The sequence below is a fragment of the Dipodomys merriami genome, unplaced genomic scaffold, assembly GCF_024711535.1.
Source record: "Dipodomys merriami isolate MVZ:Mamm:240054 unplaced genomic scaffold, mDipMer1.0.p SCAF_1, whole genome shotgun sequence".
Taxonomy (NCBI): Eukaryota; Metazoa; Chordata; class Mammalia; order Rodentia; family Heteromyidae; genus Dipodomys; species Dipodomys merriami.
The window spans coordinates 81,545,610-81,560,517 of record NW_027202270.1 but is presented as its reverse complement, the minus strand read 5'-3'; the positions used below and the strand labels follow the sequence as shown (position 1 = coordinate 81,560,517).

The window sequence follows — 14,908 nt, the reverse complement described above, 5'->3', positions numbered from 1 at the left end:
ACAATATTTTTTAATGCTTTAGCCTTTTTGTTACATGGAAATGTGTTTGCAAAACTTCTTTCCCATCCATAACCACACACTTCACCCATATGTCTATTTTTACAATATTTTTTAAAAGACAAAATTATCATACTGAGTTTTACTTAACGTGAATGCTTGACTACCAGAAATCTATAATCTCCATTAATAATGGTACAAATTGATAAAGGGAAATATGGAAATGCATTTAATGTTGTTCCTTATGTAACTAATAGAGAAATCACTTCACATTGATTTTAATCAGGATAGTATTAGCATCATCTCTCCTCATTACTATGTCCTACTTTCTTCCTCCTGTCCCAACTTCCTAGGAAAGACTTCTTCCACATGTGTCACTATCCATCACCGATTCTTTAGCCTCTTAACTAGTGTCCTTAAGGAACACTCAAAAAGAAGTAACAAATGCTTACAGTAACTGCAAAAGGACTAATATTATCATCCCAGGAAATACTTTTATTCTCAGAATGTGAGCAATCCGTCTGTCTATGTTACATATTTTGCTTTTGCCACAAGTATTATAAACTGTTACAAATACAATAGTTTTGCCTTGAATATCTGTGAATTAACTTGTAGTAAAGAAATATGTGTCATAACTTTCTGTTGGTTAGTAACTTCATTGAAAGTTGGTTGGTTAGATTTTCCAAACAGACACAAATATAATTATTTCATGACTTCAATAACCATTGTTTTCTTAGTATTAAAAAAAAAAAAAGCAGAAAAGTCCTGATGGCTCATGCCTATAATCTTAGCTACTCAAGAGAGTCAGATGTGAGGATTGAGTTTTCAAGCCACCCTGGTGAGAAAATTTGGGAAATTCCTATCCTTAATTAAGCTCTGAAAAGAACAGAAGTGAAGCATTGGCTCATGTGGGCAAAATAGTTCAGAGACAGCCGTCAGGCCATGAATTCAAGCCTCAGGACTGGCACAAAAACAAACAAACAAACAAACAAAATCATTGAGTAAGAAGGCTGTTAATTCATCTTTTCCACCTGGGAGTGAACACTCCAATTATCAAAGAAAGCTATTAAAAATGAAATGAGTTTTAGAAAATTTGGCCATCTGATAACAGATATGAAGATTAACTGGCTACACTAAATGTGAAAGTAGGAATAAAAAATTAAAAATAGCCAGTTAGTTTCTTTTTTTTCCTAGTAAGAAAACACTTCTATTATCCATAACAGCTTATTTTTTAAGGCAGTGAAATGGAAGACTGTCATTTCAGGAAGTAACTTATTTTTAGTTGTGAGAACAAAATATTTTGAATATTGAAGTTGGCTTTTGAAGATGGCTTTACTTGAAAATAATCTGTTTCCCATATATTATGCAATTGCTTCTCAGTTGGAAGAAAAGTATGAAATATAACTGAAGGAGGTAAGGCTTTTGTGTGTGAATTGACTTATTTATTTATTTTTATTGTCATTGTGATTTTTTATTTTGTGAAGAGTTTTCAGGGGTTGAGCTATATTATACCCATATTACATAAAGTCATCTAGTGTACCATACATTGAGCCTATATTATATTAGCAAATAAAAATTGTGCACTATTTTTCATCATGATTTAGTACTTATGTTTTGCTATATTTATATTATGTATTGTATGTTTTTCAATGAGTAGTCCTAGCTAAGTCTTTTAAGTAGATTATTAAAAACCTGGTTATACTCTTTTGTAAGAACAAGGTAGGCCAGGTACACTGACTCATGCCTGTAAACTTACCTACTCAAGAGACAAGATATTCAGAGCATAAGAGTCTAAGGCCTCATTTCAACCAACAAGTTGGGTGCTTTGTGCACCTCTGTGATTCGTGCTATGGGAAGTTGTAAATAGAATTTAGAATTCAGGTGGTCCAGAGAAAAACATAATCCCTTATAACTAACAGAAAAATACTGGGAATATGGCATGGCTCAAGTTGTAAAGTACCTGTAACATGGACATAACTCTGATTTGAAGCCTCAGCATTGCAAATCAACATTGAATGTTTGATTATAAAAAGGTCATTAGTTTCTTGTCACACATTTTGTGAGTCAGGTTTTTGTTGCTTTTTGGGGCTAATATTGTCCCTGAAAATAGTTGACACTATGTTATGTGTAACTTTTCTAATAAAAGTTGTGTTTATAAGCTGTAACAAAATATAATCATATTCAGTCAGTTGACTATTGTTGGCTAAACCTTAAGTGATCAATGATAGTCCTCTAAATGATAGTTCTCTAAATGCTAAAAGTAAAATGCATCCGCTCCAACACAAAGCTAATTGTAAACCTTCTATTGATCCAGGACAAAAATCACTGAATGAGTATGAAATCAGGAAACCTGGAAGAGAGTGGCAAGTTCATAATATAATGCACAAAACATACCATTTCTTAAAGTCTTGAGACTGGCAACATTAATCTCACATAGAAAACATTAGGGAAAGTCTTTGTACTAGGCAACTATAACTTCTGGGAATGTCTATTCCTACCTTCCAGTTCTAGGAAGGAGAGTAATAATGCAGATTGAGTCCATTATTACTATTGAATAAATTGATGTAACTTATATCAGATTCTGATGATAAATAGAGAGAAAATAAAACAGATGGAGTGAAGGTATTTTCTATCAATGGATATTATGATTCTAATAATATTCTAACCCTAACTTTCCTCCTGAAATGCTTTGCACAGACTGGAGCTGAAGAATTCAAAGTTCAGCATATCCCAGACCAAACAATACTGTAATGCATAAAGCAATTAATTATTCATTACTTACAAAAGTTTTGTTTTCCAGTAATAATGTGGTAGTATTTGTTTCTATATTCAGTTTGACCACATGTCCATTCTCGCTTTTATACACCACATCTGTATCTGCAAAGACAAAGACAAATATATTGACGAGGTGATAGAATAGCTGATATGAAAGCATGCATAATAAACAGTTACATCATAAGAATCAGGGTTAATCTTCAATAACCCAAGCAGATTTCTGAATCTGGCCCACATTAATTCTCTTGAAAGTTCAGGAAGCCCACTTAACACATGGACCACTGTGCAATGAACACAGGATCAGTGAGAGGGCTTTTTAAACTCGTTGCTTAACAAATATAAACTAATTAAAATATGGGCAATCAGCTGCCTATTCTCAGGTCAGAGAGACTATTTCATTAGGAAATCCACCTGGTATTTTTGTCCATACCAGAGTGTGCAATTGGGGTCTGACACTTTCCCTTGACTTGCTTGCTCAAACATGGCATTCTTTTACTCGAACATTGTGTCCTGCCCTGCGTTTTACTGTTTAATTTTGGAGATAAATTCTCACAGAATTTTCTTCCCAGATCTTCCAGATCTCAGCTTCATGAGTAGCTAGAATTATAGGCATATAATTCTGGGTGACCAATGATTTAATTTTGTTTAACTTTACAAGGAGTGCCAATTATCTGCTGATAGAAAACCACCCTCATGAAGGATTAGTAATCTTTTAGTCCTTCTCAACCACTCAGTTGCTAGTCATCTGTTTATCTTTGGGATAGAGATTTTGTAAATGGAAATCTTTTCAGTTTTACCTAACCCTTATCATGGTAGGACAAATATCTCTCTTACCCACTGACAATTCTAGGAAGGGAGATATTGAGTCCATTATTAACACTGAGTAAGTTACATGAGCCAAAAGTTTCCCAGAATCTGAATGTTTTAATTGCATTCTTGGGAAAAGTATTGTATTGGTAGATTACACAACTTATTGAAGTTATGTGTGTAGAAAGATCTGACAATCTAACAAGCAAAAAATTCTCATTTCTTCTCCAGTTATTCCACAGTTTAAGTACCTACATTTAATGAAATTTAAAACTTTGGCTGGGGGGGGGGATGGGAGGATAGGGAGGGTAAGGGGAAACAAATGAGGAGGCAACAATGCTTGATCAGAAATATACTCATTACCTTGCTTATGTAATTGTAACCCCTCTATAGGGTATTTTCACAATAAAAAAACTTATTCATGAAAAAAATCTATAAAGATTTAAGGATTGAGACCTGCACTCCAAATTGAATTTTTTTCAAGTCAACTATAATTTTTTAGATTAATAATTTATAATATTATTTGTGAATTATTTGAAAATCTTAGTATATCTGTCCTCATTCATTCTTTTAGTTTTTATCTATTAATTATAATCTTGGCTCTTGGTTCTCTTATTTACCTTAACTTACCCTTGGATATATTATCATTAGAGCAATCTGAGATTTTTCTTGATAGAATAATAAATCATATCCCTTCTAAATAGTTTCTCTCATATTTTGTTAGAAGAATTAGAGGAATATTAGTGAATCAGTTCAGGGAATAATGTGAATTAATATAGGAAAATTAAGCTGGATATACTTGCAGCATGTCTGTACCATGGTTTGATTAATCTTTCTTTCTTCCTAGATATTACAAGTTAGAGCCAATTATCCTAAACACAGACCCAACTCAGGAAGTGGCTTAAAATGAAAAAAGTGACAAAATAAAATTAATGCCTACTGATTTAACCATGTCTTCAAGTCTAAAGCACCCCAAATAATTATTACCTCTACTTTGTCAAGTTCTTCTGTTCATAGTTTGAACAACAATAAGAGCAACATCCTTACTGAGAATTCAAGTAATACCCAGCATATGGTAGAGAAAACCCACGATCTCAGTACTTGGCAGACTGAGATAGAAAGACTCTCAGTTCTAGACAATCTTAGGCCACATAGCAAGAAGACACACAAAAAAGAGCCAGCTGTGGTGATGTACACCTTTAATCTTAGCTATGTGGGAGAGAGATTTAGGAATTCAAGGCTACCCTCATCAAAAAAGTTAGTGAATAGACCACATTTTAGGTCACAAAGCAAATTTGTCCATTTTTAGAAATGTTGAAATTATGCCCTGCATTCTTTCTCTCAGACCACAAAGGAATAAAATTAGAACTCAACACCAAAAGCCACCAAAGAAAGTCCTGTAACATATGGAGGCTAAACAACACACTGTTGAACCACCAGTGAGTCATGGAAGAGATTAGAAACAAAATTCAAATGTTCATGATATTCAACAAAAATGAACACACAAATTACTAGATCCTCTGGGACATAGTAAAGTCAGTATTCAGAGGCAAGTTTATAGCTCTGAGTTCCTACATTAACAAATTGGAGAAATCTGAAACCAATAATTTGATGAGACACCTGAAGCTCCTTGAAAAAAGCAACAAAGTAAACCCAAATCCAGTAGATGGAAATAAATAATTAAAATTAAATCAGAATTAAACGAATTAGAATCTAAAAAAAATAGAAAGAATCAACAAAACAAAGAGTTTGTTCTTGGACAGAAATTAACAAAATTGACAGACCCTTAGCAAATCTTATCAGGAAAAGAAGAGAACACACCCAAATAAACAAACTCAGAGATGAGAGTGGAAACATCACAACAAAAAAAGTGAATATTTCTCAAACCTTTATGCTAACAAATTTGAGACTCTGGAAGAAATGGATGATTTTCTAGCAAATATTGACATGCCAAAATTAAACCAACTTAACAGACCCATGTCAAGCATCAAAATAGCAATAAGAGATCTCTCCCCAAGAAAACTCAGGACTGGATAAATTTACAGCTGAATTCTACAAGGCCTTCAAAGCAGAACTCACACCAATACTCCTCCAACTCTTCAAAGAAATTGAAATTGAAAGTCCACAGCCAAACTCGTTATATGAAACCATTGTAACCCTCATCCCAAAACCAGACAGGGACTCATTAAAGTAAAAGAACTGTATACCCATTTCTTTGATAAACATTGATGCAAAATTTCTCAACAAAATTTTGGTCAATCTACTTCAACAACTCATCAAAAAAATCATACACCATGATCAAACAGGATTCATTTCAGGGATGCAAAGCTGGTTCAATATATACAAATCAATTAATATAATTCATTATATCAACAAGAGCAAGGATAAGAACCACATGATTATCTCAATAGAGGCAGTAAAAGCATTTGATAAGATCCAACACACTTTTATGATGAAGGCTCTGGAAAAACTAGGAATTCATGGAACATTCCTCAATACAATGAAGGCTGTGTATGACAAACATATAGCCAGCATTATTCTTAATGGTGAAGAACTAAAATCATTTCCTCGAAACTCAGGTACAAGATAAGGATGACCACTCTCTCCACTTCTCTTCAATTTAGTATTAAGAATTTAGTATTGCCTAGTTACAGCAATAAGATGAGATGCAAAGATAAAGTGGATCCAATTAGGGAAAGATGAAATCAAACTCTCCATCTTTGTAAATGACATGATCTTGTATTTAAAGAATCCCATGGACTCCACTCCCAAATTATTCAAGCTGATTCAAAACCTTAGCAAAGTAGCAGGGTATAAAATTAACCCTCAAAAATCAATGTCTTTTCTGTATGTCAACAATGAGAATAACACTACTGAAATCAGGAAAGCAACTCTTTTTGTAATAGCCTCACAAAAATAAATAAAATACCTTGGAGTTAACTTGACTAAAGAAACAAAGGACCTCTATGATGAAAAAATCAAAAAACCTAAAAAAGGAAATTAAAGCAGAACTAAGGAAGTAGCAAAACCTGCCATGCTCCTGGATTGGGAGGAATTAACATAGTGAAAATGGCAATATTTCTCAAGGCTATCTACAAATTCAATGCAATACCTATCAATATTCCAATTTAATTCTTCAATGAAATTGAAGAAGCAACCCAAAAATTCATATGAACAATGAAAGATCCTGAATAGCAAAAACAAGCCTCAGCAGAAAGAACAGTGCTGAAGGAATATCAATACCAAATTTCAAACTCTACTACAAAGCCATAGTAATTAAAACAGCTTGGTACTGGCACAAGAACAGACCTGAGGGCCCATTGAATAGAACTGAAGACCCAGAACGAACCTGCAGAACTATAACCGCCTAATCTTCCATTAAGGAGCTAAAAAAATAGAATGGAAGAAAGATAGTCTCTTCATTAAATGGTTCTGGAAAAATTGGTTAACCGCATGTAGAAAAATAAAACTAGATCCTTATGTATCACACTGCACCAGAATCAACTCCAAATGGATCTAAGACCTTGAAGTCATAGCAGACACTCTGAAAACCTTACAGGAAGGAACAGGAGAAACTCCAGGGCTCCTTGGCACAGGCCGAAATTTTCTTAATAAAGCTCCAGAAACACAATAAATAAAAGAAACATTGGACAAATGGGATTGCAAGAAACTGTAGTTTCTGCATGGCAAAGGACATAGCCAGCAAGATAAATAGAAAGTCTACAGACTGGGTGAAGATCTTCACTAGCCATACAACTGACAAGGGTTTTATATCTAAAATATACTTAGAAATCAAAAAACAAAATCACACTACAACAAATCCTCAAAGAAACAACTGCCCACTAAATAAGTGGGCTAAAGACTTGAAGAGAAATTTCTCTGAAGAAGAAATAAGAAGGGCCAATAGACAGAAATGCTCAACTTCTCTAGCCATAAAAGAAATGCAAATCAAAACAACATGGAGATTCCACCTCACCCCGGTTAGAATGGCTATAATGAAGAACTCTAAAAGAACAACAGATGCGGGAGGGGATGTGGCCAGAAAGGAACCCTACTGCATTGTTGGTGGGAGTGTAAACTTTTTCAACCACTTTGGAAAGCAGTATGGAGGTTCTTCAAAAGACTTCACAGAGGAGGGCAGACCAAGATGGTGACGCGGCAGTAGGAAAATGCTACAGCTCTCCCCAACCAAAAAGAGAGTTTGAGTTCCAATGCTTTATCTCCCCAAGAAACCCACAACAACAAAAAGACAAACACCCAGAGAAAAACAGGAGGCGGGGAAAAAAAAAAAGAAAGAAAGAGAAAAAAAGAATTTCAGAACAGAGAATCGCAAAGATCCCTCCCCCAACTTTTACTGGCGCCAAGGCAGGGCCAGCCTGGCCGGGTGGGGGCTGCCAGAATCCCAGAGACACAGAGGGCTGTCTGCAGATCACCTGCCCAGAAGCCGCCTGAGGTACTGGTGTCAGACCCGCTGATCATTATGAACAGTGAAACCTCCAAGCCAGGCGCCTGCACCCCCACTTCTCACTCTCCATCCAAGCAGAGAGGCTCCATCCTGCCAAAGCCACTCGGCCCCACGGGAACCCCAGAGCTACACGGGATGCCCACAGAATAGCAGAGCATAAGACCTGCAAGGAACTGGTGCTGATCCGGAGAACGCAAACAGAGACAAACCCCTGTGCTCAGAACCTGCATGGAGGTCCCACCCCCACCCCTTGCTCAGAGGCAGGAGGCCAGTCCTGTGGTGCAAACCTGAACAGCATCAACCTAGGCAGAGACAGAAGAGAAACACACAGAGCCACCACCACCCAGCCCAGCCCACAACCACCTCAACTGAACTCTGATTGCAACGGCAATCAACAACCTACATCAAACAGAAACAACAACTAGCTCCAGAGTGAATACCCCGCAGGGGACATTGTATCTCTCAAGGGAGACCAGAGCTGGTGGGAATCCCCAGACCCTGATCCAGACCCTCTACCCATCACCTGGACCACAGGACCCACTAAAACTGGGAACAGTTCAAGAGCTCCACCAGCCCACGGAGCACACTCAGCTGGCCAGGCTAGAGTAAAAGTGCCCCTGAAAGGAAGTATAAACACCCAAGCCAGGAACAGCACCTCTGGGTCAAGACACCCAACAGTGGAAGAAATTTGAACTGTGTGCTCCAGGCTGTGTAACCTAGGTGGGATACACAGCAGCACAGGTCCAACCAGTGTACCCCAGGCCAGGGGCTGGGACCAGTCCTGGGGTTCCTGTGCCTGAGCAACACACCCAACTCCTCCCAACTGAAGTCAGAAGCTGACCATATGTCTCATTAGAGGGGAGAAAAACGGAACTGCACCCTCGGGAATCACACCTGTGACAGTAAAAGACCCGGTGGTCCAGGACAAGAGAAGCCCAAATCCCACGAGAACCCAACCCATATTTTCTAGGCTGGGAATTGAACAACACAGGCCACCAGCAGCTGATAATAGTCAGGAGCTCAGGCTGGTAAGGTCGCTCAGCAGTAGAGTGCTTGTCTTGGGTACATGAGGCCCTGGATCTGATTCCTCAGCAACACATAAGCAGAAAGGGCCAGAAGTGGTGCTGTGGTTCAAATGGTAGGGTGCCAGCCTTGAGCTGAAGAGCTGAGGGACAGTGCCCAAGCCCAGAGTTCAAGCCCACAACTGCCCCCCCCAAAAAAACAAAAAACAAAAACAAAACATCAGGAGCCCAGGGGCTGGGAAGTTGGCTCAGTGGTAAAATGCTTGCCTTGCATGCATAAGGCACTGGGTTTGATTCCTCAGCACCACATAAGCAAAAAGAAAAAACCCAGAAGTGACATGGTGACTCAAGTGGTAGAGCGCTAGCCATGAGCTGAAGAGCTGAGGGACAGTGCCCAGGCCCAGAGACCAGACCCCCCCCCAAAAAAAATCAAGAGCCTATGGCAGACTCCAGCATCTGGGCGAGTGCATCCAGCACATCCGATCTGGCCAATGCACCTGTAGGAGCAAACAGGAGCAGTCTAGGCTGCTCAATCCCTCTAAAGGTGGCAATTGCCAGTGATCTACAGCAGAGACCCAAAAACCCTATGTGAGTCAGACCAGCAGCTGGAGGTCGACCCCCAACAGAACAGAGATCAGGTATAGACCCTCTCTACCAGCACAGAAACAGCAACCAAGCAAAGACAGACACCTATTGACTAAAACAAAATTTCAGATTAGTCTCCAATAATCTCTGAATCCCCATACAAAAATCACAGAGAAAAATTACTACATTTATCAACACTCAGGATAGCAAGCTATCCCCAAATGCCAGCAGCTACCCAAGGGAGAGCCCCAGTGGGAGCAAAGCAGGAATGGAAGACAAAAGCTACATCCAAGAGATGCTGGAAGCAATGACTCAAGAAATAAAGAGAGAAAAAGACCAGAAATTGAAAGAACACAGGGTGGAAATATTGAAAGAGATGCAGGATATCAAACAGGAGATGCATGTAAAAATAGAGGCAGCACACACCTCACTAAGAGGTGAGATTAGTGCCAAAATAGAGGAAGTACACACCTCATTAAGAGGTGAGATTAGTACTTTGAGAACCAACATCAAATCCCTAAATGAGTCCATTTCCTCCATGCAAACCACAATGGAAGCCATAGTTAACAGAGTGAATGAAATGGAATGTAGAGTGTCAGATACAGAAGACAGAATACACTAACTGGACCAAAAAATGACAGATATGGAAAAATCACTTAAATCATTCCAAAGGGAAATTCAAGAGCAAGTGGACAGTGCCAAGAAAATTTAACCTTCGTATAATTGGAGTGGACAAACGCTAGGAATATCAAAGCAAGGGAATGCAACACCCATTCAACAAGATAATCTGTGAAAAGTTTCCCCATCTCAAAAAAGAACATCTTACCTACATAACAGAAGCATATAGAACACCTAACAAGCAAGAACCCAGGAGAAACACTTCTAGACACATTATAGTAAAATGATAGATTTGAATAGTAAGGAAACAATCTTGCATGCAGGAAAAATGGAGAAGGAGTTATACTACAATGGGAAAAAAATTAGAATCACTGCAGATCTTTCCACACAAACACTGAATGCAAGAAAGGCCCGGGAAAGTAACATATGAACCCTGAGAGCCAATAACTGCCAACCCAGACTGATATACCCAGCAAAGCTAACATTCACATTTAATGGAGAACTGAAAATTTTTAATAGCAAAGAAAAACTAAATGAATACATAAACATTAAGCCAGCATTACAAAGAATACTAAGAGGGAGAACACAACCTGAAGAAAGCAACCAGGAACAGGGACCTGCACCCTGACAAGCATTAATAGAAGTCTAACTGAGAAAGCACAGGAGGAAAGGAAAGAAGAAAAACTTAGGAAAACCGGGAATGACAGGGACCACAATGCATCTCTCTATACTATCTCTTAATATTAACGGGTTTAATTTGCTAATCAAAAGAAAAAGAACTGAAGATTGGATCAGAAAACATGACCCATCCATCTGTTGCCTTCAGGAGACCCATCTTTCAGCCACACACAAACCCAGAGTGAAGGGTTGGAAAATCAAATGCCCCCAATAAGAAAGCAGGTATGGCAATCCTGATATCTGACAAAATAAACTTTTCATTAATATCAAAGACAAGGATGGACACTACATATTAAGACAGAGAACAATCCAAGAGGAGAACATTACCATCATCAACTGATAGTCTCCAAACATTGGTGCACACAAATATGTTAAGCAAATACTCTCAAACTTACAGAATAAAATAGATCCCCAATTTGATAATACTAGGAGACTTAAACACTCTACTCTCACCAAAGGACAGGTCTACCAACCTGAGGATTGGCAAAGAAGCTACCGAATTAAGTGAGGCCATACTACAACTAACTGAAATCTACTGAGTATTTCACCCTAAAACAACACAGTACACATTCTTCTCAGCAGCTCATGGAACTTTCTCCAAAATAGACCATATCATAATTCATGCAAGGAACTTAAACAAATACAAGGGGTTCAATATAATCCCCTGTATCCTATCTGACCACAGTGGAATCAAGTTAGTTCTCAATAAGAAAGCATACCACAGAAATTACTCAAATACACAGAAATTGAACAGCACACTTCTAAGCAATGCCTGGGTAATGGAAGAGATTAAAGAGGAAATTAAAATATTCCTACAACTCAATGATAATGAAAACAAATCACAAAGAAACTTGTGACACAGCAAAAGCAGTCCTGAGGGGCAAATTTATTGCCCTCAGTGCCCACATCAAGAAAATAGAGACAGACTAAGTAAATAATCTCATGTTGCAATTAAAACAGCTAGAAAAACATGAAAAAATGGAACCTAAAGTTACTAGATGGAGCCAGATAACCAAACTAAGAGTAGAGATCAATGAAATAGAGAATCTGAGAATCATAGCCAAAATTAACCAAACAAAAAGCTGGTTCTTTGAAAAAATAAACAAAATTGATGGACCATGGGCAAGATTAATTTAAAAAAGGAGAGAGGAAACCCATATTAACGGGATTAGGGATGCCATGGGAAAAATCACAACACATACCCAAGATATCCAAACAATTTTAATGGACTACTTTCAAAAGTTATACCCTCTAAACAAAGAAAACCTGGCAGAAATGAATACATTTTTAATTATTAATTTAACTAATTTATTTATTTATTTATTATTGTGAAAATGCTGTACAGAGGGGTTACAATTACATGGGCAAGATAATGAGTACATTTCTTATTAAGCATTGTAGCCTCCTTCTTTGTTTCCTCTTCCATCCCTTCCCATTCTCCTCCTTTTCCCCCCACCAAATCCTCCTCCCCTCCTCCACCAAAGTTGTAAAGTTCATTTTCGAAATAACGACTTGAACATCTTATTGTTGCAATGGGTCCACCTGTATCCCTATTGAAATGATTTGTTTTTTCCCTTCCCCTCCACAAATTATACCAACATCAAATACAGTGAAAAAAGGGGTTATACCGTGGGGGAGGGACACACAAAGCAACAAAGAAATAATCTTATAAATGTGTTAGAAACAAGCACATGAAAGAAAAAAAAATTGAATACATATCTTAGGGTTCATTTCCCTGACCTTTTGTGCTTGACTCAGACATACACTAGTTATTGCAAATAAGGGAGGCTATGGGACCTATGTTTCTTTGGGCCTGGCTTACTTCACTTAATATAGTTTTTAAGTCTTTCCAGTTCCTAACAAATGGGGCAATGTCATTCTTTCTGATGGAGGCATAAAATTTCATTATGTATATATACCACATTTTCGTGATCCATTAATCTACTGAGGGGCATCTGGGTTGGTTCCAGATCTTAGCTATGTTAAAAAATGCTGTAATAAACATAGTTGTGCTGGTAGCTTTAATATGTTCTTGTTTGTGAACATCTGGGTAATTGCTGGGTCATAGGGGTGCTATATTTGGAGTCTTTGGAGGAACCTCTATACTACTTTCCAAAGTGGTTGAACAAGTTTACATTCCCACCAACAATGCAGTAAAGTTCCCTTCTGTCCACTTCCCCTCCAGCATCTGTTATTAGAGATTTTGATTATAGCCATTCTAACTGGGGTGAAGTAGTATCTCAATGTTGTTTTGATTTGCATTTCTTTTATGGCTAGGGAGGTTGAGCATTTCTTCATGTGTCTATTGGCCATCCTTCTTTCCTCTTCAGAGAAGTTTCTCTTTAAGTCTTTAGCCCACTTATTAATTGGGCATTTGTTTCTTTGAATATTTGTTGCCCAAAATGAGCAAAGAAGAAGTAAATCAATTAAATAAGCCAATATCCTACAACGAGATATAGGAAGCAATAAGAATTCTTCCAACAAAGAAAAGCCCAAGACCAGATGGACTCACAACAGAATTCTATAATATCTTTAAAGAAAAACTAATACCCATACTCCTCAAGCTCTTTAGATAAACAGAGGAGGGAGCTATCCCAAAGTCATTCTATGATGCCAATATCACACTCATCTCCAAACCAGGCAAAGACCCAAGCAGAAAAGAGAATTACAGGCTAATTTCCTTGATGAACACAAATGCAAAGATCCTTAACAAAACTCTAGCTAACAGAATCCAGAAACAAATAAAAAAATCATACACTATGACCAGGTAGACTTCATCCCAGAGATGCAGGGATGGTTTAACATAAGTAAGTCAATAAATGTAATCCAACACATCAACAGATCCAAGGTCAAGAATCACATGATTATCTCCACAGATGCAGAAAAGGCCTTGATAAAATTCAACATTCATTCATGCTAAAAGCTAAATAGGAATAGAAGGAACATTTCTTAAAACAATAAAAGCCATTTACGACAGAACAATAGCCAATATTATACTTAATGGGGAAAAGCAACAACCAATTCTCCTAAAATCAGGAACAAGGCAAGGATGCCCACTGTCTCCACTCCTCTTCAATATAGTCCTGGAACAGTTAGCCAGGGCAATAATGCAAGAAAAAGACATTAATGGGATCTGCATTGGGAAAGAAGAAGTTAAACTATCCCTTTTTACAGATGACATGATTCTATACCTTCACGATCCCAAAAACTCCATCCCCAAACTCTTAGAAATCATAAATCACTTCGGCAAAGTAGCAGGATACAAAATCAACCCACAAAAATCAGTGGCCTTCCTGTACACTGACAATATACAAGCAGAGAGGGAAATAAAGGAAGCAACCCCATTCACAATAACATCCCAAAAAATTTAGTAATTAACCTAACCAAAGATGTAAAAGAACTATTTAATGAAAACTATAAAAACCTAAAGAAAGAAATTACAGAAGACACCAGGAAATGGAAAGACCTCCCTGCTCTTGGATAGGCAGACAATATAGTGAAAATGGCAATACTGCCAAAATTAATATACAAATTCAATGCAATTCCTATTAAAATCTCAATGATGTCCATCTCTGAAAACAGTCAGAAAATAGTCCAAAAATTCATATGGAACCACAAAAGACCTAGAATAGCCAAAATTCTAGGGAAGAAAGACAACATGGGAGGGATATCCATGCCGAACTTCAAACTCTACTATATAGCCCTAATAACAAAGAAAGCATGGTACTGGCACAAAAACAGACCTGAAGACCAATGGACTAGAATAGAAGATCCAGGAATAAATCCATATGCCTACAGTCAGCTGATAACTGACAAAGGAGCCAAAGACATACAATGGAAGAAACACAGCCTCTTCAACCACTGGTACTTGGAAAACTGGATGGCCACATGCAGAAGACTAAAAGTGGACCCCAGTCTATCACCATGCACCAACATCAACTCAAAATGGATTAAAGACTTT

General features: G+C 37.7%; 1 protein-coding gene across 3 annotated transcripts in view; it reads right to left on the bottom strand.

The window, feature by feature from the left end:
* Positions 1 to 14,908, bottom strand: part of Dpp10 (dipeptidyl peptidase like 10) — a 1,479,312-nt gene that overhangs the window by 363,321 nt on the left and 1,101,083 nt on the right. For all 3 annotated transcript variants that reach the window (XM_070024402.1, XM_070024396.1, XM_070024410.1), the window contains exon 4: positions 2,780 to 2,874. In XM_070024402.1, the coding sequence (XP_069880503.1) occupies positions 2,780 to 2,874 (95 nt within the window). The remainder of the gene's footprint in view (positions 1 to 2,779; positions 2,875 to 14,908) is intronic.